The sequence below is a fragment of the Peromyscus maniculatus genome, chromosome 10, assembly GCF_049852395.1.
Source record: "Peromyscus maniculatus bairdii isolate BWxNUB_F1_BW_parent chromosome 10, HU_Pman_BW_mat_3.1, whole genome shotgun sequence".
In the NCBI taxonomy this organism is placed as follows: domain Eukaryota; kingdom Metazoa; phylum Chordata; class Mammalia; order Rodentia; family Cricetidae; genus Peromyscus; species Peromyscus maniculatus.
The window spans coordinates 69,508,643-69,531,603 of NC_134861.1; the positions used below are offsets into that span (position 1 = coordinate 69,508,643).

A 22,961-nucleotide genomic window follows, 5' to 3' on the forward strand; every position below is an offset into this window, starting at 1 on the left:
CTTGCGGGTCCTTAGTTTAAGCTCTGTTTGGTGCCAACTCCCCTTACCCTCCAAGGCAGTTGAGCAGGTCCGGGGTTGGGCAGATATTAATACAATTAGAGGGGAGAACAGAGGTTGGCTTAGGATATGGACAGCTGTTGGCTAAAGCTGGGGGGTGCTGACGAAAGAGATGGGGCCCACCGACCACTCAGACAGCCTTACTTCCCCGGGGACGAGATGAATCAAGCCTCCGTGGGCACTGAGGCACTAGACTTCCTTGTCCAGCTGCCAGAGGCATGGAAGAAGGCCCACATCTGTGCTGCATCGGCTCCAGCACCTCTGCCTCGAGGACTAAGGAACCAACAACTGTCATCATTCCGGAGCCAGATGGCACTGGACCAGAGCATCCTCTGAGGTCCATGTCCTACTCTCCTCATGGAGGGCCATGGTCCTGTCCTGGGCAGCTGGTGTTAGTGGTCTGTGACCAGAGAGCCAGTGTGTCCTTTAGGGGGCAGACAGACAGTGTCATAGGCCCATGTTACTTTTAGAGACCCATGAAAAAAGGCCTTAATGTTTTTGTTGTTGTTTTTTTTTTTTTTTGTTTTTTGCAACAGGAGGGAAAAAAAAGAGCTTACAGCTCAAAGTCATGGTGCCTTTTCTGGGTGGCTTTTTATTTTTCCTGATGGTACTACAAGTACTTACACAGCAAGTCCTGTTTGTGTGTCTGAGGCTATCACAAGAGCTGGACTGGCACTAATTCTCCAAATTCTTAGAGCATCGTTGTGAGAGTGTGTTCTTCTTCTTCTTCAGAGGAGGAATTGGTCACAGAGAGGTAGTGACTTGCCTGACCTCACAGTTAGTAAGAGGCACAGCTGGGCCACCACCCCAGGTACTAGCATCTACACAGCTGCCTGTCCATCAGCCCAGAGGGGGCAGGTACAAGCGATACCCACAGGTCCACAGAAGAGCTGCTTCCGGTCACGTGCTATGATCTTCCAGTCAGGAGCTGCAGCAACAGCCTCCGTGTCCCCATCCCCCAATGTCCTGACTGGATCTGGTCCTGGCTCCCTAGGACTTCTGCATGTCAGGTCTAGATCCTCTTCTGCTCCTTCTGGAGATTTGATCAATTCTTTCATAAATCATGTTCACCTTCAGGTGAGTGGAGTGCTATCTGCACTTTGCATATGGACCAAACTGACCTAAGGGAAGCGGACAAAGATGAAGTAAAGGTACCTCCAGTGCCAGTGGGAAAGCAGTGACTCAGAGACTGAGCATGTGCGTACATGAGCAGGAGAGAAGGCGTGAGGAGCCTGGTGCTGCCGGACTCAAGACTCAGGGCAGAGAGGCCAGAGCGCAGTGCAGGGCAGGTGGGAACAGGAATCCAGGGCGAGACCAGGGCTCGTCCTGTCCTAGGTGTGCAGGGCCATCTCAGCTAGATTGTGTGTGGTGATAACATGTTCCCTCAAGCTATGGTACCAAAGGCCAAATTGGAAGAAGTAAAAGGCAGAAATCTGCCTGGTGTGATATGCAGCTTCCTGCTGCTGTGAGAAATACCTGAGCGAAGTCAACCTACGGGAGGGAAGCTTGAGTTTGGCACACAGCTTCTGAGGGGTGTGGGTGTCTGGTGGCTTGTGGTGAGGTGGTTCACTACGGCAGATGTGTGTGGTGGAAGAGACGCTTACTTTCTGGTGGCCAGAAAGTGGGATGAGGTGGGGGCGCATGGTCTCGATGTATCTTTCAGGGGCACACTCCCAATGACCTATTTTCTTTAAGGAGGCCTCACCTCCTAAAGTTTTTACCTCTCAGTAGCACCATCAGGAGAGGACCAAGCCTGCAGCACAAGTGCATTTAGGGACATTGAAGGCCAAACCATGAACCCCGCCAGGTCCTGTCTTCAAAGCCAGTGTGGCTCGCCGCAGACTCTACCCTATAGCTGTACTTTCCTGCTTCCCTGCCTTGTATTAGGGTACAGCCTGTGAGCTCAATGAGACGACGTGTTACACTGAAGATGTTGTCACCCCACAAACGTTTAATGAGCACCTCCTATGCATAGACCCTCTAGACCCTGAGGATGGGACAACACATCAGCATCCCTTGCTCCCACGGGACTCACAGCTGTATCTTTAAATTCTTTAACAACAGCTTGAAAAGCCAAAACCGGGTGAAGATGGTTGATAATCCTGTCTAAAGGGTTTGCTTCAGGGAAACAGAGGAGGATCTGCTCTCAGAGAAGCGAATGACTAGTCCAGTGTCACACAGTAGGACACTCAACATTCCTTTTCCTTCTTCAGTCTCTTCCTACCTCCCATAAACCTGCTTCTTACATTTTCCCCTACACTTTTTAATAGTTACTAAACATAAACTTCTCTGTGCTTTTAATTTTATATTTTGTTATATCCTTTACAAAATTAGAATAATGTTTCACAGAGAGATCCACCATGTTTTTTTCTCCCCCAAAGCTGGGACTCCCCAAGAAGTAGAGCCTGAGGCAAGGATTCAAAGGCAGCTGCATGCAGCAGACCTGCCTGGCTTCATTTATTTTTCTTTCTACTGCTGTGGAGTATTTCACTACGTTTACATTACTACTAATTTCATCCTCACAGTGTGCACGCATCACCCCATGCATCCCCATTTGTCCCCTGTAAACACTGGGGAGTTCTATTACGTGTGTTGATGTCCCCGGCTTACTATAAGGGGACGGATACTCAACATGGAAAACTTCACTTCCTGAAGCCATGACTGCAGGACAGAATCCGGAGGCCTGAAGAAATGGCAGCATTGGCAGATGGGGAGTCAGAGTCCGAGTAGCTCATCAGTGTCCTTATCACACCCATGATTCATAGCTAATCTGTGTTTATGTGAAGTTGGCCAAATCAGTGCCCCCGTGATGGTCATGAAATGGAAAAAACCTCATTAATTTTGTGGTTTATTTTCTCTGCCAACTATTGTAGCCATTTGCCTTCTGACGTTCTCCAGTCTAAATTTCATCATATATCATCCGTTTCAGCATGTCTTTTGGAACTAGTCCACAACACAGTATTTAGAATTGTTGATTTTTTTTTTTTTTTTTTTTTGGATTTTTCGAGACAGGGTTTCTCTGTGTAGCTTTGTGCCTTTCCTGGAACTCACTTGGTAGCCCAGGCTGGCCTCGAACTCACAGAGATCCGCCTGCCTCTGCCTCCCAAGTGCTGGGATTAAAGGCATGCGCCACCACCGCCCGGCGAGAATTGTTGATTTTTTTGAATTTTATAATTGCACATGTTTGGTGACCTGAGTGACATGATCTATATCCTGTGGTGGTCGTGTTCTCAGATTTTTTTTTTTAAAGGATGGGAAACTCTGCAATTACCAAACTCTATGGTCTTGATATCTTGGTGGGTGATTTTGGATGGCCATCAGCACTTTTAATCAATACTTCTAGAACTTCTTTGAGAACCAATGTACATAGTCCTGACAGCAAAGACTACCACCTGCCCATGGTTACTATGTATATGTGGCAAATGACTCCCTTTTGGAACTCAGGCCAGGCTTCTCTGGCCTCTTTGCTTTGGAAAGCAAAGGGGAGACCAAGGCCAGGAGTGCTCATCAAGTGTCAGCTGCTGGAGGAACACCCAGGAGGCAGAACGGGGATTCTGCTGGGTTGTCACGGGGGGGGGGGGGGGGGGGGGGAGGGCATTCGCTTATCTCTACGTGTACTTAAACAGTCATCAGCCTGAGATGAGCTCCTCACTGTCACAGCTCCCGACTAGGGCACAGGAAAGTCACCAAGAAGCCTCAGTAGATAAGTAGATGTTACCAGAGCCATCATGGGGAAGTGGAGGGCAAGGTTCCCACTTGTAATCTTGTTTGTCACCAGGGACCTTAGCTCAGACTCTACATTGACCACGAGGAACTTCCAAGAGCACCAGGTGCCTTGACTCTTTGTACTTCCCTTGGGAATTCCTGCATGGTCTCCCATTCAGGGTTTCACAGCCTCCCCCATCCTGGATTGTCATATCATCTTTCTACTCAATGGTCAGTCAAAACAGTCTCTGTAGGTTCTCCTACTGTCCTTAGAAAGCTGCAGGGGGATTTTTACTAACAATTGCTTCTCTTGTCACAAATTTTCCTTTTCCTTTCCACAGTCAGTTAAATCCTTGCTTTATATTTCACTGATAATGTTGATAAAGGACTAGAGCTAGAAAATTAGGACTATGTATATAAAGCCTGTCCCTCATTTGGAACCAACAGCAGCTGGGCCCGAAGCAAAGGCCTTGCCTCAGGCTATAGTCTACAGCGGAGCCAGACCCGTGGCTATAAACAGGGGTGATTTCCAATCCAGTTTTCACCAGTTACATTAAGTCTGGGGCACAGATGAATTGAAAGGCTTTCAGACTTAGTGGAGCCCCAAATGGTCCATTTAAAGGGAACTTGGGAGCCCATCTAGAATGGAACCCTTATTCTAAAGGGGTTGAGGGGGAACTTCCTTGTGGCCATGGTCTCTGAATCCTAAAACACAGCAGCAGACAGATACTGAAATCACGTACACTCACCTGATGGGTATGATTTCCAGGGACATACACAGACTTAAACTGCTTCATGAGAGTTCTAGCTCCGGCAATCTCTTGGAGAGATGTGAAGACATCATTCACAGCAACTTGAGATTTGGGAAATGTCAGGTTAATTGCAGAGTCACAGCCTGAAACAGTCCAGAGATATTTTCATAAGTGAGCAAATCTTTAAATTAAATTTTCCTCATGACAGCTTGAGCTCAATGTAAGAGTCTGGAATTCCTTCAGCCCTATTTTTCCCTGGCTGTTTGCTAACGGGGCTGCTGCAATCATCCATGAGTAATGGGACATGAGTGTGAATGCTTTGGACAGAAGTGGGAATTGCCTGGCACCACAGCCACTGGACTCAGACACTAGACTGCAGAGGCTCCCGAGGGACTTTGACTTTCAGACACTGCCTTGGAAAACCAAGAGGAACCTAAGGAAGACAGGAGTGAGTGCTGTGACGAATGTCTGTCTGTAATCCACTGACAGTTTCCAGAAGGTCTGACAACAGGATGGAGAAAGAGAGCAGCCACACCGAGAGTGGAACCAGCTGGCATGGACAAGTTCAAAGTGGTTGACTGTGCTAAATAAACCGGGTGCCAGGACCATTGAGAGGGAGCAGCCCAAGCTAATAAAAACACAAAGGTGGCCATCACTCTCCCTGATCGACTACTCTTCTGTTAGGCATCCATCCAGGAGAGAAATAATCAAAGATAATACAGAGGTTCATAAAACATGGATACATTGAGGGCACTTATCCTCAATTCATTGATACACCAGACGTGACAACTCATCACCTCTCATGTGACCCCCGTGAGGTCACAGGTACAATTTGTCCCCTTTAGAGCATGAGGAAAGTGCAGGTTTAGGTACTCCTGTGAATAGGTACTGCCATGGCCTTGCATGTCCACTCAGTCATCCAGGCCTCACCTGTAGGGTCCATAGTGCCTGTGTGCTCTGCTGCCCATCTGGAACACCTGCCTGCCTTTGCATCTGTCTATGTCTCTGTCTCTTTCTGTCTGGGCTTTCTCTGGTTGCAGCAGCTTGGTGGGCCTTCATGTGGGCAGGCTAGAAGTGTTGGGCACTATATATCCAGAGAAACAACCCCTACTTTCTCTTCCTTCATGGAGATAATTCTGAGTGATGGCTTCCACTGCCATTCTGAGGAGGCTCAGCTGCCCCTCAAGAACTGGTTCATTAACATTGTATTCCTTCCTTCACAAGAGTGGTCAATGATCAGACACAGGCAGCCTGATCCATACCCTGACCTAGTCTGTAACACTGACATGTTTTTCACATACCATGTGATTCTCCATTTAAAGTGTTTACAACCCAATAGTTTTCTACACATGCATAGACATACAACCATTACCCAACAGTTGAGTTCTGAACACCTATATCACCCCAACAGGGAACCCTAAATCTGTCAGCCTGTATCTCGATTCTTCCCCTTGTATCCATCAGTCTGCTCTCTACTCTATGGATTCACTGATAGGACATTTCATATTAATAGATCATAGATGTGGTCTTTTGCAGCTGGCATCCTGTATTTGCTCTGTTTTCAGGGTTCATTCAGGCTGTAGTACATATCACTACTTCCTTTCTTTTTACTGCATGGCTATAGTGCATTCTACTGTATCGATACACTACATTTCATGTGTCTACCCACATGTGTACCCACCACACCCAAGGCAAAAAACCTTAGAAAGAAAACAAAGTTTCTCAGTTGGTAGGCACTTGGGTTGTCTCTGTGTCTACATTATCATGATAATGCTGGCGGTTTGCGTGGACAAGTTTTCATGTGGACTTGTACCTTCATTTCTCTTGTGTGCACTTACTGGCAACTCTGGGTTAATCTTTGGAAGAATGCGAGATCCGCACTACTTCCCAAATGACTCGCTACTTTACATTCCCACCAGCACTCGAGGAGGGTTTCAGTTTCTCTACAGCCTTGTCAACGTTCACTATATCTATTTTCTCCACCATAGTTCTCCAAATGGCTGTGAAGCAAGGAGATACTTGTCAAGTCTGATAGTCAAGGAAATTGTTTGGGGAAGGAAGAGGTTGAGTCAAACAAGCTTAAACTAAAAGAGGATGCATCCAGCATACACAGAAGCATCCAACGGACCCCAGCTGCATCCATGCAGAGAGATGGTAGGTATGTGAGTGGCTGACCCATACTCTTAATTAGTTTGTGGCGCTGCGTGTGGTAACCCTTAAGGGTAGGCAAAATTCCCTAATATATACTTGTTTCCAAAATTCCCCAATAAATATTTGTTTCCTGGTTTCCACAAATGCCTGACTTGTGTTATTAAAAAAAGCTGAACTGTGGCAGAGTGGTTTGAATGAGAAATGTCCCCCATAGGCTCTGTATTTGAATGCTTGGCCCTCCAATCGTGGCACTGCTTGGGGGGAGGCATGGAACTTTTAAAAGGTAGAGCCTTGCTGGAGGAAGCATGTCACTGGGGATGGGGTGTGGGGTGGGGGAGCTGTCGTTATAAAAACGTGATCAGCTAGCTTCCCATTCCTGTCACCATGCCTGCCTGCTGTCATACTCTTCCTGCCATTACAGACTATCTATTCTATCCCTCTGTAACCAGAAGCCCAAACAAACCCTTCCTCCCTAAGTTGATTTTGGTCATGGTGTTTTATCACAGCCCAGAAAAGTAACTGATATATATGGTTTTTACTAGTTTTGTTACAATGAAACACTAGAGGCTGGAACCTTATAGAGAGAGTTTCCATTATAATCTTAGATCGATTTAGCCTCTGGTGAGGAGCCTCTTGGCATCATGATGAGAGAAGGTGTGAGGGGACAGATCACATGGTGAGACAAGAAGCAAGGGCAAAGCCGGGCGGTGGTGGTGCACACCTTTAATCCCAGCACTCAGGAGGCAGAGGCAGGCGGATCTCTCTGAGTTCGAGGACAGCCTGGTCTACAGAGTGAGTTCCAGGAAAGGCACAAAGCTACACAGAGAAATCCTGTCTCAAAATACCAAAAATAAATAAACAAATAAAATAAAAATAAAGAAAGAAAGAAGCAAGGGCAGAGAGAGGTCAGTCTTATTCTTTTCACAATTCAGTCCTTTAAGAACTCTTTTTGCAGAACCAGAACTGATCCCTTCTGGCAAGTGTCAGTGACCTGTTGACCTTCCCCTGTCTCACCTCTTTATGTTTAACCACCTTGTCATCTCAGCACCCTGGGGCTTGATCTTCCAGCACGGGAACCTTTGAGGACAACCCACACCTCACCTCACAGAGGTGAAGACCAGTGTGAGAAAACCTCTCTGTGTTCGGTAGACTTTGTGTGTATGGAGGACTCCAGGGGGTGTGGAAGGAAGTTGATGGAGAGAATGCAAGAGTCCACACAAATCCTTGGAACAAATCCATGGCAAACCTCATGGAAAGAGGAAACCTGTAGCTTTCTGAGATGCATGCATGTAACTTCTTCCTGAATCCGGAAAAGATTCAAAACTAGGAGAAGCTGGACTGTAAAAGGCCAGTGTGGAATAGCCTCCCACCCTGGTTGCTATTGGCAGTGAAGCTCAACCTGAGACAGCACAGCTTGTGCATCGTTATCAACAAAAGAGGGAAGGCCAAGGATGTAGCTCTTCATTCATGAATGAGGGTTCTTTCTGTAAACCCATGTAAGGAAATTTGTCTATCACCTGTCAGTCAATCTATCATCTGTCATCTATCTATCTATCTATCTATCTATCTATCTATCTATCTATCTATCTACCTACCTATCTATCCTCCATTATCTAATTTATCATTTTAGATTATTCATTACCTTGTCAAGGAACAAAGACATGAAGACAAGGAGAAAGAAACATCCCTAGCTCTAATACCACACAGCATGTTCTTAATTCCCCTAAAGGACTAACTAGTAGACTAATACTTAATGTAAAATAACTCATTTTCTGTAGAACTGAAAAAGTCAGTCAGTCTTCCCCACAGCCCATTTTAATTTGGGGGAAGAGTACAGAGGAAAACATTTATCCACTAGGCAGAGTTTAGTATGACGTCATCTAGATTGAGATGATTTACTGAAAAGTCTAGACTATTTGGGGAACTTGTGTATTATGTATCAAAGTTACGGCAAAAGCCATGACCTCACATGGGTTAAGGGCAACTACAGAGCAGGCTGGTTAACAGAAGTGAGTATGGGTTCCTGTGAAACTGAACTTCAATGAACCCAACTGAACAACAGAAACTGCTGGAAGGAAGACAGAGTCCAAACTTTACCAATAAAGTGAAGATCTTCTTTAAAACTGTCTACTGTTCAAACTGCCCTTTGTACAGGGTTGTTTCTGTTCTAACTGCTAACCCTCTCCAATTTCCCTGTTCTCCTCACAGCAAGTGTCCTGGGGTGCACTTGGTCTGGGGACAGTAATAGTGAGGGATTCACCTCTAATCACCCTTCAACCATTTTTCATAATTTACTTCATTTTCACTGTTTTACATTTACTTACTGAAGCCATATAGTAAAAATTGTGCACATAAAACCTTTCCAAAACAGGCAAAACAAACAAACCGGAATGGGACAAAACCAACAAACAGCAAAATTATCTTGCATTTGTCATCATCATCATCATCATCGTTATTTTTAGATCTGGTTGTATTGTAATGAAAGAGAGAGGAAGAAAGGGTGAGGATTTGGTGAGTGGGGAGGTGGGGAGCAGTTGGGGAAGGGGAACTAACCATAATATATTATATTAAAAAAAAATCTAAGTTCAAGTAAAAAAAAATTTCAAGGTTTGTTGAAAAATTAAGGGTTTGTTGCTAAGTATAATGGCTACATCTATAATTTATGGCCTTAAATGGCTAAGGCAGGAGAATTACAAGTTCAAGGCCAGCCTGGGCTACATAGCAAAATTCTGTCCCAAAAACCTAAAGAAAAAAAAAAAGATAAAACAACAGAAAAAGAAACACAGGTCAGAAATATCAGCGACCAATACAAGCTCCTCCACTCATTTCCTTGGTAGAGACAGGGTTCAAGGTGTCTCTTCAATTGCAGATGAGCAGTCCTGTAGACACCAGGATTGCCGCCATTCAAAGGCTAATCTGGGGAAGCCGTTTACTCCATGTTCTTACTGAAGTTAATAGAAAAGAGGGGACATGGACACAAAGGCTGATCATGGGATGCACAGTTCCCTACATTATTAGCAATCTCTGTTCTCTGATGTCCATTCTAGTTCAGTGGTTCCCAACCTTCCTCATGCTGTGACCCCTGAATACAGCTCCTCATGCTGTGGTGATCCCCAACCATAAAATTATGTTCTTTGCTACTTCATAACTGCAATTTTGCTTCTGTTGTGAATCATCATGTAAATAGCTGTGTTTTCCAATGGTCTTTGGTGATCTCTGTGAAAGGGATGTTCACCCACTAAAGGGGGTGAGACCCACAGGTAGAGAACCACCGTTCTCATTGCCAACCACACTAAGAAGAAGTTCATGTACATTAGCACATCTGTTCTCCACAGAAAGCCGGCGTGGTAACATGGTAGACATTATTACCATCCTCACTTTGCAGATGGAGCAAGTGAGCCACTGGGAAGTAACAGAAGGCCACCCCGGCAATCCATGGCATAGCTAAGAGTTAAGCCATCTCACTCCCAAGGTGGCTTGCTCGCCACTGCATGATTCCATACATGTTAAAAGCATGCGAACAGATGAAAAATGAAAAATACGCTTAGTTCATCTTTATACTAAAGAATTTTTTTTTTTTTTTTTTTTTTTTTTTTTTTACAATGCAGTGGTAAGTGCCTTTCTTCCTGGGAAGAACAGGGCCTGCCCCAGGAGTAGACATTATGGGATGGTCTGCAGCTAGACCCAGGTTTTTCTTTCTGGCCATGCAAGGTGTGAGCCTTTCCCAGGCTTGCTGCTCAGCCCCTTTTGAATCTGTGATCTGTCGTGTGCCATATTCAGTTACTTCTAACACTCCCCGGACAGCCTGCTCCATTAAGCCAGTTCACTTGATAACAGTGGGTTGTTTTTTTTTTAAGTCAACTCAAGTATATGATTCTAGGCCATTTTCATTTCAGCCCCTTCGTTAAATAGCTAATAAAGCAGATGTGGGTGCCAGCCTTTAGCTGAGCATGCTCTGTATACTTCGGAGGCCTACCTCTTGATAAGGGAGGCTCCCAAACCCCTAGGGCAGCACCGAGTTCTTCTAAAATGGGGGACGACTCGCGTCCCCACACTGTCTCTCTGTGGAGGGCTGGTGGGTCTCTTGGGCAGTGTCTAGTTACTCCTTGGAGGAACTGAGACAAAGCTCCTGTGTTGCCACCCCTCGCTCTGCTCTCCTCTCACCCTTCTCACTTACTCAAGGCTGGTTACTTCAGCAATGGGAGAACAGCGGTTCCCATAGCCCTGAACCCTGGAGTGACGGCCCTTTCCAGCCACAACACTGTGGGAGGCGTGGGTCGCTTAATGGTCTCCTGGGATGGCTGAAACGGCTCACCCCTCCTCGTCTGGGGTGGCTGAGCTGAATTTTCTTTACTTTTCCCAGGGACCAGGCTTGGAGCTCCCTGGTTCTTCACAAGATCCTGGCTTTTCACATGTTTGTCCTTATTTCTCAAGCATTCAAGAAAGTGAGGCACCTCAGATAGGAGGTTGTGCCGGTCTCGGCCGGAGTTGAAGTGGCCCTTAGGTTGGCCCTTCAGCACACACTTGCACACCTGTGTGCACATGCACTCGTGCTGATCAAACATACAGCGTGGGTACTTGTGCAGTTGGAGACGCTGAAGAGAAGGGGAATGGCTAACTGGGTTTGAAATCGCTCCTATTACTGATCCCATTCTCCTTAAAGGTCTACACATTCCCCTAGGCCCTTGAAACCCATCTGGGAAATACTGGAGTCAAGAATATACATTAAGCCTGACCAAAAGGCAGTTCTCCTCCAGGTCCAAGCTGGTACCCTCATCCTCGGACTGCCCGGGAGTTTTGAACTCTCAGCCCGTTTTCTTGTTGCATCCCAGCCACTGGGCTCTCAGCAGGCTCTAAACAGCAGGGGCTCGCCTCTGTGAGGTAGTTAGAGGAAAGGTCATCTCAGGTCTGACACGGCCAAAAGGGTCAGAGCACCGAGAGGTCATGACCTCCCTCATCCATCCAGCAGGCTGACATTCCCTTTTCTTTCTTTTGAAATGATTGCTTTTTTAACATGGAGTCTTTTCTTGGGGTTCTCACAATAATTCTTGGTAAATGAAAGCAGAACTTAACAAAGTGAAAACCAAATAAACTTGGAAAATGACATGACATTTGAAATCTTCTAAATGTGAACTGGATAAAACAACCCGTGGGGAGGGAGGTCTCTCCTGAGCAGGTGAGCCAAAGAACAGCCCTAGCCCTCTCTCCAAGCCTTCTTAAGATGGACTGGAGAATGGGAGATTATTTAAAATGGGAATCATGCAACCTGATTTCTCATATACATATCGGTAGTCATTTGTCTACCCACCCATCTATCCATCCCCCAATACAAACATATCCACATATCCACATCCATCCTTCTAAATAGAAACATGTGCACACACATATCCATGCGTCCAAATACAAATGTGTATACACACATACCCACATCCAGCCACCCAAATACCAACGTGCATGCATACATATCCAGATACATCCCCCAAATACATATACTCAAATATTTATATCCATATGTTTACTTACCCACATATATACAAGTATAATTTTGTTTTAAATTAACATCTAGCTGTGTGCATTCACTAATCTTTCAGTGTCCTTTGTTTGGGCACTGTCTACTGCGGAGTTCTTTTCTCACAAACCATTATGTCTTCCTAGGATTTCTGATGACCATGTAAGTGGACCCATAAGCTAAAGAAGCCCATAGCATAGTCAGAGGGCAGAATTCTTGTGGATTTTAATGTCTCACTCCCCTCCCCAAACCTTTTGCAGTAGCATCATTCAAACTTCAAAAGCACTTTTTAAGAGTGACTTGTCTTTAGAGACTTTTGAAAGCATTCAATTAGGTTTGTCACTGAGGACAGTTTTTTTTTTTAATTTATATTTCATCAGTATGTGAAAATATTTAATTAAATATTGCAGTTTAGTAACAAGTACAACCGACAGAAGCGGGCTTGAGGACATGCACAGTATGACTTTCCAGAAGCATACAGCTCCACCACGAACAGCAGCCCTGTGTAGACACATGGCCGAGGCTTTAGGAAAGGGGGCGGAGTTGAAGTCTTGGCTTCTGTCACATTTTATATAGTGATTAAAGAATGCTAGTAATTCTGGTGATGGGGTCATGTGTAGGTTAGTTAAGAAGGTGAAGGATACATGTATACACATGTAAAGTTGTGTCCATGTGTATAATACATATGTATTTCTGAGGGCCTGCATTATACTACCCAGGAGCTCTGTCTGTGTCGTTAATCTCGTGTTTAGTGATCTAGGATGGCTTTAAAGTTCCTATACATAAAATTGTAATCTGGGCCGCCAGGTTCCAGGTCTCACAGGGCCACTTTTCTCCTTTGTTGCTCCCCAAGTCCTGGAGCTGCCCGTGTGGCAGGGCCCCCTGCCTAAGTGTAGTGGCAATGACATTATGTTTGTATGAGCTAATGAGGCTGCCTAATCAAGTGCCAGCCAGAAATACAAATGTGGAGGTCACAAGGGGGCTCAGAGTATAATCAGACACCCCCCAAAGGCTGGCCTTCTAGAAGGCCTTCCGCAACCTTTCCCTCTGGCTCTGGAGTCTACCAACCCGAAGCCCCTCTGTCACGGAACCTTGTCCATTGTCCGCAGTCTCTTAGACCATTCATTATCGGGACTCAAGTAACAGTGGAGGGCGGGAGACAAGAGGGCTGGAGACAAGCTCCCGTGGGAGTGGGGACGCTGGGCTGTCTTTTTTTTCTGCTGGTCTAGCATAGTGCCTGGCTCAAAGAAGACAGCCACCTCCTGAATAAATGAACGTGGAAAACAGAGAGACGAGTGGGGAAAGTTCTGAATCAGACCAAACATGCCGTAAAGCAACAGTACTGATTTTCTTGGGCCGATGATAAATTGTCCCTGCAGGAAATTTCAAACAAAGAGCTCCAGGCTGGTTCTGAGCAATTGCAGGCTACCAGGGGAGGTGAAGCAACTCCCCAAAAAAGCTACTGCAGAAGAGCAGATTCAATTGGCAGAGAAATTCTGTTTGTCTGTGCAACATGAAAAACTAAACCACATTCCCCTCAAGTATATACAGATACCTGACAAAAGTGTTTTAAAAAGAAAAGAGAATGATGAATATGGATCTCAGAGAACTGGTTACCTCTGGAGAGGGTGAGGGTGGGGAGGTAGGTACTGAGCAAAGGAACAAGATAGGAGGATGGGGCTGTGGGTACTTTTATTTAATTATGTTTTCTAGGATGATCGCACGCGCGCGTGCACACACACACACAAGCATTTACATGTACCAACTATCATCTTTAAAAGTATAACAAAAACCAGTTGGACTACTTTCTAAGCCTCCAGCAGATTCAGCTTTTAAAAATAGCTGATTAAAGGAATGAAGAACAGCTGGAATCTGTTATTATTAGGCAGGTCTGGGATGCTGGTAGACGAGGGGAGACTTGTATATTCAGATGAGAATATGGAATAGTTGCACACGGCTGCCCAGAATTCTAGTCCTAGTTCTGAGGCTTTTACCGTAGGGAAGGGAAGGCCGGCTGGCAGCAATATTCTGCAGAACTTGCATATTTAAAAAATATATTTTTTTAGCATGTGTGTGTGTGTGTGTGTGTGTGTGTATGTGTGTGTGTGTGTGTAGTTCTCCCATGTGTGCAACCAAGAGTCAGAGGTAGTTGGTACTAGGCGTCTTGCTCCACTTTAGATTTTTGAGATAGGGTCTCTCACTGAACTTGTATTGGCTACACCCAGTACACAGTGAGCCCCTGGGATCAGCATGGTCCCACCCATCCACCCTGGGGGTCCCAGGCACATGACTCTTCCATATGGGGATCCAAATATCAGGCTCACATGGCAAGTACTTTAGTGGAAGAGCCATTGCCCCAGCCCTGACTTTTTAAAGATAACTTCTTGTGGCAGGGCACAGAGTCAAATTGCCAGAGAGGCCCAGAAAGCAAAACTCCTGTCCCAGATAGGCAGAGGGATTGGTGGCCCCCAAACCTAACTTCTGTAACGCTTCAGAAAATATCTAGGCCAGAGCAAAACAGACAATTCTAGACTACCATAAAAACAAGTGGTGTAGCCCCAGTTATTTCTAAACCTTGCCTCCAAGAAACCTCTCCAAAGTGGCTCTACTGAAGCCATAACTGTACCAAGCCAGTTATCGAGATTTTGTGTAGCTGAATAAGGGTGAACCTCACAGACCACGTGATGCAGTGTCATGAATACAGTCTCACACATTGGTTGTTACATTGTCTGTCAAATCAACCAAATGCACCACAAAGAGATCTGGAGTTCTCCACTCAGAGTTTGAGTCCATGTGGTTAAGAAGGTGGGCATCAAGCTTCTAGTCACACGTATCATCTGACCTACTGGCACTGTGGCAAAGCCAGATCTCTTTCCTATCATGTTGGCTTGGTCCCTTCCCCAGTCACAAAACTTTGTGTAAGTGGGAAAATGCCCACACATCTGCTTACCCCAGATCTCATGTTCACCAGCTCTGACATCCCCACAGGCAGCTGGCACAGGGCTCCCACCAGCAATCACAGCCAAGGATTCACAGTGGCAGATCTCACTGTGAGCCTTCCTAAGAGGTAGCTTGTTTTGATTATGCTGAGTTAATTCATCGAATCACAGACTTGCTGTTTACACTCTATTACAGTTCCTGTTCAAACTGTGTGGACATTTCTGGGGGCTCTGAACAGCACGGAGTGGTTTGCTGCCTCTCGGAGCTGACTTAGAGACGGTCCCTCCATCTGGTTATTTTCAACAGCTGTCAGGTGGAGAGAATTGGGGGTGAGGCTGTACCTTCTTCATGAACATTACGACAATTTCACTGGTTTCACTTCGTGCACTACTGTAAGGAAGCGAGGCCCGCAAAGGACTCACCATAACCCGTCTGTGAATGAGGCCCAGCTGGTGGCTTTTCATTACAGTTTGTTTACTTCCTAGGGCTGCTGAGGGTGGGACGGGACGCGTGAGGCAGGATGTGTGTCAAAAAAATGAACAGTAAAGATAACATAGGATGGATATAAACCTGTGGATGGGACTTGCCTACATGCTTTTCCCTGAGCTGAACCGAGTTTGCCATTGTTGGATTTTAGAAAGAAAAGGCTCTCAGTGCAGAACTGCAGAGCCAGTGTTCCAGGCCAGTAAGTCAGAAGGCGTGGAAGAGAAGCCCAGAGGCCCCTTCCACGGTGGTTCCCTTCCTGACTCGCGCACGTGGATCCCCCCATGCCCTCCAGGGGGCTGGGGTGCCCTATGGTCATTTCTTTGGTGGGTCCTGAATCATGTTTCACTCCATACCCTTCTCTTCCTGTTCTCCATCACAGGCTATGCATGGAGGGGAGTGTGTGGTGGGGCCTGAGGGGTCTGACTTGATAGGAGTGAGGAAGGATCCCCTCACCTGGAAGACAACCTGGAAGGCTTCCTGGGGTTGTGGCCAGAGAGAACTGGGGAAGACCACGTCCAGGCAGCACTTTCTCCTCCATCTGAACCTCATATTGGGGAAGGGCAGAGGCCTGGGCCCAATCTGTGTGCTGGTTTCAAAAATGCTCTGATTTTTTTCCCCCAGGAGATAATGTTGTACTTATTTTAGAAATGGCAGTGAAATAGTGTGGGGAGGGAAGAGCGGAGGGCTGGTACAGTCCCTTTCTAGCTGTGAGGTGCCCCTGGAGCAATGTTCTTATCCAGGTTTCCTTGAATACGCACTTGTCTTAGAGTAATGCATGTCCAATAGTTATATACCCTGCGCTACACTAATTGTTCATTTGCAGAGAAGGATGCAATCAGATGTTCAAAATGAGACATATTTAAAAGCCTTTCAAAGGACTGTCTGGCCCTTCAGCCTCTCGCTCTCACAGCCACTTAGAAGATTGCTTTGGAACTTTCTTTTCTATTGTGTTTCTTGAGCTCCGGTCTCTGAGCTGACTAACAGAAGAGTCTGCGAACACGGGCTGGAGTGTGGGGTGGGCGGGGGTGTTAGTGTCTCCCACACCACAGTTTTGGGCAAGCAAAGGTGGGTAATAACCTGGAATCACTTTCTAATCTGTTTGAGAGGAGCAGAAGAATAGATGGGAAGCCGGTTGGCTTCAAGTTTCTTTCAACCCTCTTGTTTCTTTTAAGAACAGAAGCGCAAATGGAGTTTATTTTTCTTCCAGAAGCAGACAGATCAAATGTGCCCAGGCCTCTGCCCTCCCCCAATATGCACACAAATCATTCTCTGCCCCTCCCCCGAAGGCCCCCTGCACCTGCTGTTGTAAATCTCCATTGACCTGAGCCAGCATCGCTATGCTTGAAATTTAAGCTTCTTCTAAATGAGGCCCCTTATCTATTGCTTTTCTGTACTTTATTCTGGAGGCAGCGTGGATTCATGTGCAGGTTGGTCATGCCTGATTCAGAGATGGGATGTGGGCCAGAAAGGCTGCTAATGGGCCTGGGGCAAGAAAGAGAACGGTAAAAATAGTGCCCTGCTCCGCACCCCTTTTTGCGATGCAGCGGGGTTGCCCTAAGAGTGGAGGGCAGAGGAACCCAGCAAGCCTTCAGGCAAGCACCTGCCTCCAAAGCCTGAATGTCCCGGTTCCGAGCACGTTCAGGTCTTGCTGCACGTCCAGGTCTTGCTCCTAGGGGAGCCGGGATGCAGAAGGGGCAGGATATAGAACCTCCAGGATGGAGCTGGGCTGCCGGTGGAGGGAGGAAGGACCTCTTGTACTGGGAGGCTGGATGCAGCCTTCTTGATGCACATTGCCTGGTCCAAGCCAATATTGGCTTAGGCTCCTACACAGCTTCTCAGCACTTCTCCAGTTGAGAACTCGAAGATGAATAGCAATGCCGAGGGCGTGTCTTAAACTCTGTCAGCAAAAGGAAACGATGACAGAGACTCAGGGTGGCTAGTCTTTCAGTTGCTTCTGAGCAGGGGCAGTCTCAAGGCAGCAGCTGTTTTCAGAATTCCTCCCTGTCCCTGCTGTCGTGAAGAGTGACGGAGGGAAGGGACAAGGCTCAGAGTTCCTCCCCTTTGCAAGATGGGGATCCAAACCAGGGAATCAGAGCTAGCTCTGTGTCCTGCAGGCTGAGGGCTGTGGGAGCCCAAAGGAGAGGACTGAGTTAGTTTAGAAGTAAAGACACCAAGATGATTAGAATTCCTTTCGGGCCTCCATCACAGAGGGAAAAACAATCACCCTGATGGGCCAGGTTGATAACACTGGCATTCTCTTCACACACCAGCGCACAACTGCCTTCAAGTCTGCACACTCCCTGCCTCCTTCCCAGGGAAACACCATTTCCAGAGCTGGGGACCAGGCTTAATGACACCCATGTGTCCCTTGCCCCTCCTCCCAGGCCACAAGGGTTCCATTGTGCACTCATAAAACTAGACATGTGCCTTCTGAAAGCCGGGTATCTAGAAGGTGGCCAATAAAATGATCATGAGCCTGGATACAAAAAACAGGCTGTTTGTGCGAATGCACATGTGCGCACACATGTGTGAGTGGGTGTGTGTTTATTTGGGGGGATGGCACAAACAAACAAAACTGAAACCACCCTCCTTAGAGTGGACGGCCATGGCTTTGGGGCTCTACTTTCCCAAAGCCTCCCTCCTGTAGGTGGTGATGGAGGCAGGAAGCTCTGAGGCCACAGCAACCAGACACGTCCCTCCAGGACATCTGTGAAGCCCCATGAGCTGGTGAGAAAGCACTGAGCATCGACTGCCTGGCATGCTGCTATCACCTCACTGGACGTCACTGATCAGAGAGGCGGGGGACCCAGGTGCAAGCAGCAAGGACAGTCACGTGCTAGCAAACTTCAGAATTAGGCAAATGTCCTTTGCTAGGAGGACAGAATGAACATGTCTGTTACTGATTAATAAATGATGTCCACACTGGAGTAAGTGACCAGAGGAGGTTCCTGAACAGTATATAGAGTAGACATACTGAACAGTCTGTGTCTACCATGTCATATAGACATGCACTCCATACAGAGGCATGCATGCATGTGAGCATGGGGTAACATGGTACAAACTGCTAGCATCATTATTCCTCTAGAACAGTGGTTCTCAACCTGTGGGTCACAACCCCTTTGGGGGGCGCATATCAGATGTCCTGCATATCAGATATTTACAGTACAAGTCATAACAGCAGCAAAATTATTTATGAAGAAGCAATGAAATAATGTTATGGTTGGGGGTCACCACAGCGTGAGGAACTGTATTAAAGGGCCGCAGCCTTAGGAAGGGGGAGAACCACCGCTCTAGAACATCATTGTTCTAGGACTTTCTGCAGGGATAGAAAGTCCGGATCTATTGCCTAACAACAGCCACCAGCTAAGTATGGCCACTAAGCTCCTGAAATGCTGCCACTGTAGCCGAGGAATACAGCTGTGGCTAGTGTCATATAGCAGTATGGGGTAGGGCCAGGGAGGACCAGGGCCTGTTTTAATGACTGATGCATCTGAATATTCCACCACAGTGTCTGTGCTGAGCACATGTAGGTGCTTAGTTCGTAGCTGTAGGAAACAGACAATTACCAATCCAGGACTGTTTTGCCTGGAATTCTGGGAGACTTCTACTTGAGGACTCTGTCATAGTGATACCATTTGTCATAGTCAACCATCAGAACTGTTTTCATAAGCATATAATTGAAGCATTTAGTGAAAATAACATCCCTCAACCCCTTCTAGTCCAATTTTGAAAAGCAATATGTCAATCTCATTCTTTTAAAAAATATTTGAGAATTTCATACATTATTACACTGCTTTGTGTCCTCCCCACCACCCCTCCTAACTCCTCCCATGTCTGCCCAAAGCTGTTTTCTGTTTGGCTGGTGGGGAGGAGGGATGATCTGGGGCAGGTTTATTCCTGGGTGCTGGGGTTGACCCTCTCCAGATGAACACTTCTGGATGTCACAAACCACTTACACAGCCTTACAGAAGTCACAGTGAACACTTCATTCTTTACTCTTCAGTGTGGACTCAGGGTTTCCATAGCCCCAGGGAGGGCAGCAGCAGAGAATGTCCAGAGGAGACGCTGCTTCCACCTCTGAAGACCTGGTGAGCCACAGCTCTCACTGATCCCCGGGGGAAGTGAACTGGCCTCAGTGGACGACCCTCTTCTCTGGGCTCGCACTTCCGTACAGTCTGTTTGCTAACCTGAGTCCTGCCCGCCTGCCCAAAGCTCCCTGCCTCAGCTTTGGAGACTGCCACTGTGGGGCTTCAGTGTCAGGCTGGCCCTCGGCTCTCACCCTCTGTGGTCTTCTTCCCTCCCCACAGGCTCGCCCCAACTTGGGAGCACCCACTGCTCTCCCCTGCTCGGTCACAGTCCAGAGCGTCCGTGTTCCCCTTTCTTTCTGCGGCGTCAGTGGGCTCTTGTCCTGAAAGCTGACACACTTGCTGGCTGTAAGCTGAGCCCTCCTTTTCTGCACATATTTATGGAGTACAAACTGTTCTAGGCGCGGAAGGCACAGTTTCTGCACTTCTGTGGACTCTCCCGCTGGAGAGGGAAAACCGGACATAAACAAGCAAGTGAATCCTAACATGTCCCGGGAAGTTTGCACCTAGAGGTGGAGATAGAAGACAGCGTAGGGGAGCCTCCAAGAGGGTCTTGGAAGAAGAGGAATTTCGGCAGAGATCTTGGTTGAAGTCAGCAGGCACACACTGTAGATACCCAGGAGAAAGCTTCTAGGCAGACAGGCCGCAAGGGCAGAGGTAAGACGAGGCTTGGGGGTTCCAGGGGAGCAACAGCCTAAGTGGCTGGTGGAGAGGGACAGAGGCAGTGAGGGCCCAGTCACTTTGGGGGCCTGGTACAGAGTCCCTCCAGGAGCGGGGAAAGGAAAGAGCAGGTCACTGAAAGGGAAGATCACTCCCCAGCCCAATGCTGCCTGGGCCAATGAGTGGATGGCCCTGGAATGTGTGGGCTGCAAAGCAGCCGTTCACCCAGACAGGTTGCGGAACGGCTCTGAATTTCCCATAGTTTGGGCATCTCTCATTCCTCTGGTCCCTTCCTGACAGGAGAAACACAGTGAGGTACAGGGAAGCAAAAGCCCTGATCATCCAAAACCACAGAGGGAAGCTGGCACATCAGCAGAGCCGTTCCGTCACCAGCCTCTACCGAGCCTTGACTCTGCCATGACATAGTTACCAACTGAAGGGAGAGCGGAAGTCAGGCCCCAGAAAGCACCAGCAAGGGGAGGGGCCATGAAAACCCCCTACCATGAGATCAATGGCTGATTTCCACTCAGATAATGAGAATTCAAGGTTGGTCAACTCTCTGGGAAGGAAGGTTCTTATTACTTCAGGAGAAGAATTAAGGATTAAGCTGCTGGTAAAATTTCATGAGGGTACATCCCATGCAAATATTTACTCAGCTCTTGCCCTGGGTCATGGCTCTGAGAAAAACAGAACGAAACCCAAACAGCCCAACACTGTTGCCTGTGTGGAACTTTCTGAAGCTCCCGGTGCCTAAGCTGGCTTCACGGAGCGCTACAGGAGGCACTGCTCTGAATTCCCAAAAGGGATCCATTCATTTACCCCTCAAAATTGTCGCAGGCAGACCTGCCATCCTCCTCTTCACACAGATGAGACTCAGAGAAACCCAGTGACTCTCCCAAGGTCACACGGTCATCAACGGCAGAACCTTTAGTTTAAGGTCGGCAGTCTAGGCCCAAAGCCCAGCCTCTCAGATGGTATGTTTTTGTAGGCAGCTGGTAAGCACCGGAAGGGTTATCAACACACACAGCATAAACACAGTAAAACAGTTTGAATTTACCCAAGTAGCAGGAGGGAGATCTATCTAAGCTGGGGCAGCCCTGAATGACGGGCTATTTGCAAAGTTATTCGTTTTTCTTACCTGCAGGCACACATTGATCTGTGAGACATAACCCGCTCAGGTCTGTTGCCTGCTGCCAGGCACAGCTAAGACTGGACTGCAGCAGGGCCGGCGGCTCATCCTCAGCACTTAGCATCCTTCCAGTACAGGAAGGACCTTGGAGATACCAATCTACTGGCTTGACTCTTCTGCTCAACTCTCTTCACTCACCGTCCAGGTGACAGTGACTCAGATTAGTAAGATTCCACTGTAAGAAATAGAACTCCCCTTCTAGGCCTCATCCTCAGCACCACTGGGCAGTCACAGGCAGTTGACAACACCCCCATTCTCTTCTTTCTGGCAGGTGCCGGATTTCATGCTTCCCTGAGTGAGGTGGGACCACAGGATTGTATAGTCAAGTGGAAGCCTTCCCTTGTACCTGCCTTTGGACCATGGAGCCTTGGAGGCTACGGTTGTCTGGCCAGAGAGGCCAGACCTAAGGGGACACAGCTCAGAGAAGACACTAACCATCATTGTTGTGTATTGCAATCCAGCTCCTATATCGGAGGGTTTTACATCCATGGATTCAACCAACTATAGATAGAAAATATTCTAGAAAATACTGAATCCACACTGCACATGTATAATATGTAGGCTTTTTTTATTCCCTGAAAGTATAGTGGAACAACTGTCTGCATAGCATTGACATTATCTTGGGTATTAAAAATAATCTAGGGATGACTTAAAATGTACAGGCAACTGGCTGTATGTAGGCTGTATGCAAAAAGTGCATCATTTTATATAAGAAAATGAATTGGGCATTTGAGAGTTTGTATCTTGAGGTTTCTGTGAATAACAAGGGATGGCTGTCCTGAGATTCTATAACTATTTGTTGTTCACATCACCTAACTGATCCAAATATCAAGCCTCCAACTTCTAGGTTAAAAGAAAATGAATGAAGAATCTACATCGTCGACTAGAGAGGAAATGACAGCACTAGCCATCACTGGGCTTTCGGTGTGTACATTATGCACACCTAATCTTGGTAACCCTGAGACATAGGTACTATCTCCAATTTATATGCTTGGAAACTGAGGTCAGAGAGGGAAGGAGACTTAGGTCAGAAAGCAAACAAGTGAGAGGAGTGTCTGGGTCCTGTGGTTCTATGATGCTGCCTGTAAAAAGCATGTCCAGCTAGATTACTCTATGGGCCAAACCGGGGTCCCAGGACAGTCCTGGTGATGGGCTACAGCTGTGAAGGCTACAGTCATCCAAAGCAGCAACTGTAACACTGGATGGTCAGAGTTCCCAGCTAGGACAGGGGTGGGGCAGGACTCAGGAAGGAAGAAAGGAAAGTGAGCATAGCAGGGGAAGCTGGGAAAGCAGGAAGGAAGAAGAATGGCCAAATAAGGAGGTGCCAGTGACACACTTCGCTTCCTGTCCAGATCCGCACACATTCGGCAAGAATACGCCATATGTCTCACCCTGGCGCACACAGCCATTGAGGCATACTGCCATTG

At 47.1% G+C, this 22,961-nt stretch overlaps 1 protein-coding gene and 1 long non-coding RNA gene across 3 annotated transcripts in view; one reads left to right on the top strand and one right to left on the bottom strand.

The window, feature by feature from the left end:
* Scfd2 (sec1 family domain containing 2) overlaps positions 1–22,961 on the bottom strand; it is a 327,459-nt gene that overhangs the window by 27,546 nt on the left and 276,952 nt on the right. For both annotated transcript variants that reach the window (XM_076546449.1, XM_006979706.4), the window contains exon 6: positions 4,512–4,657. In XM_076546449.1, coding sequence (XP_076402564.1) covers positions 4,512–4,657 — 146 coding nt within the window. The remainder of the gene's footprint in view (positions 1–4,511; positions 4,658–22,961) is intronic.
* On the top strand, positions 20,357–22,077 carry LOC143267624 (uncharacterized). The gene is made up of 2 exons (XR_013042956.1): positions 20,357–20,891; positions 21,490–22,077. It is a non-coding gene; the product is annotated as an uncharacterized LOC143267624 (long non-coding RNA).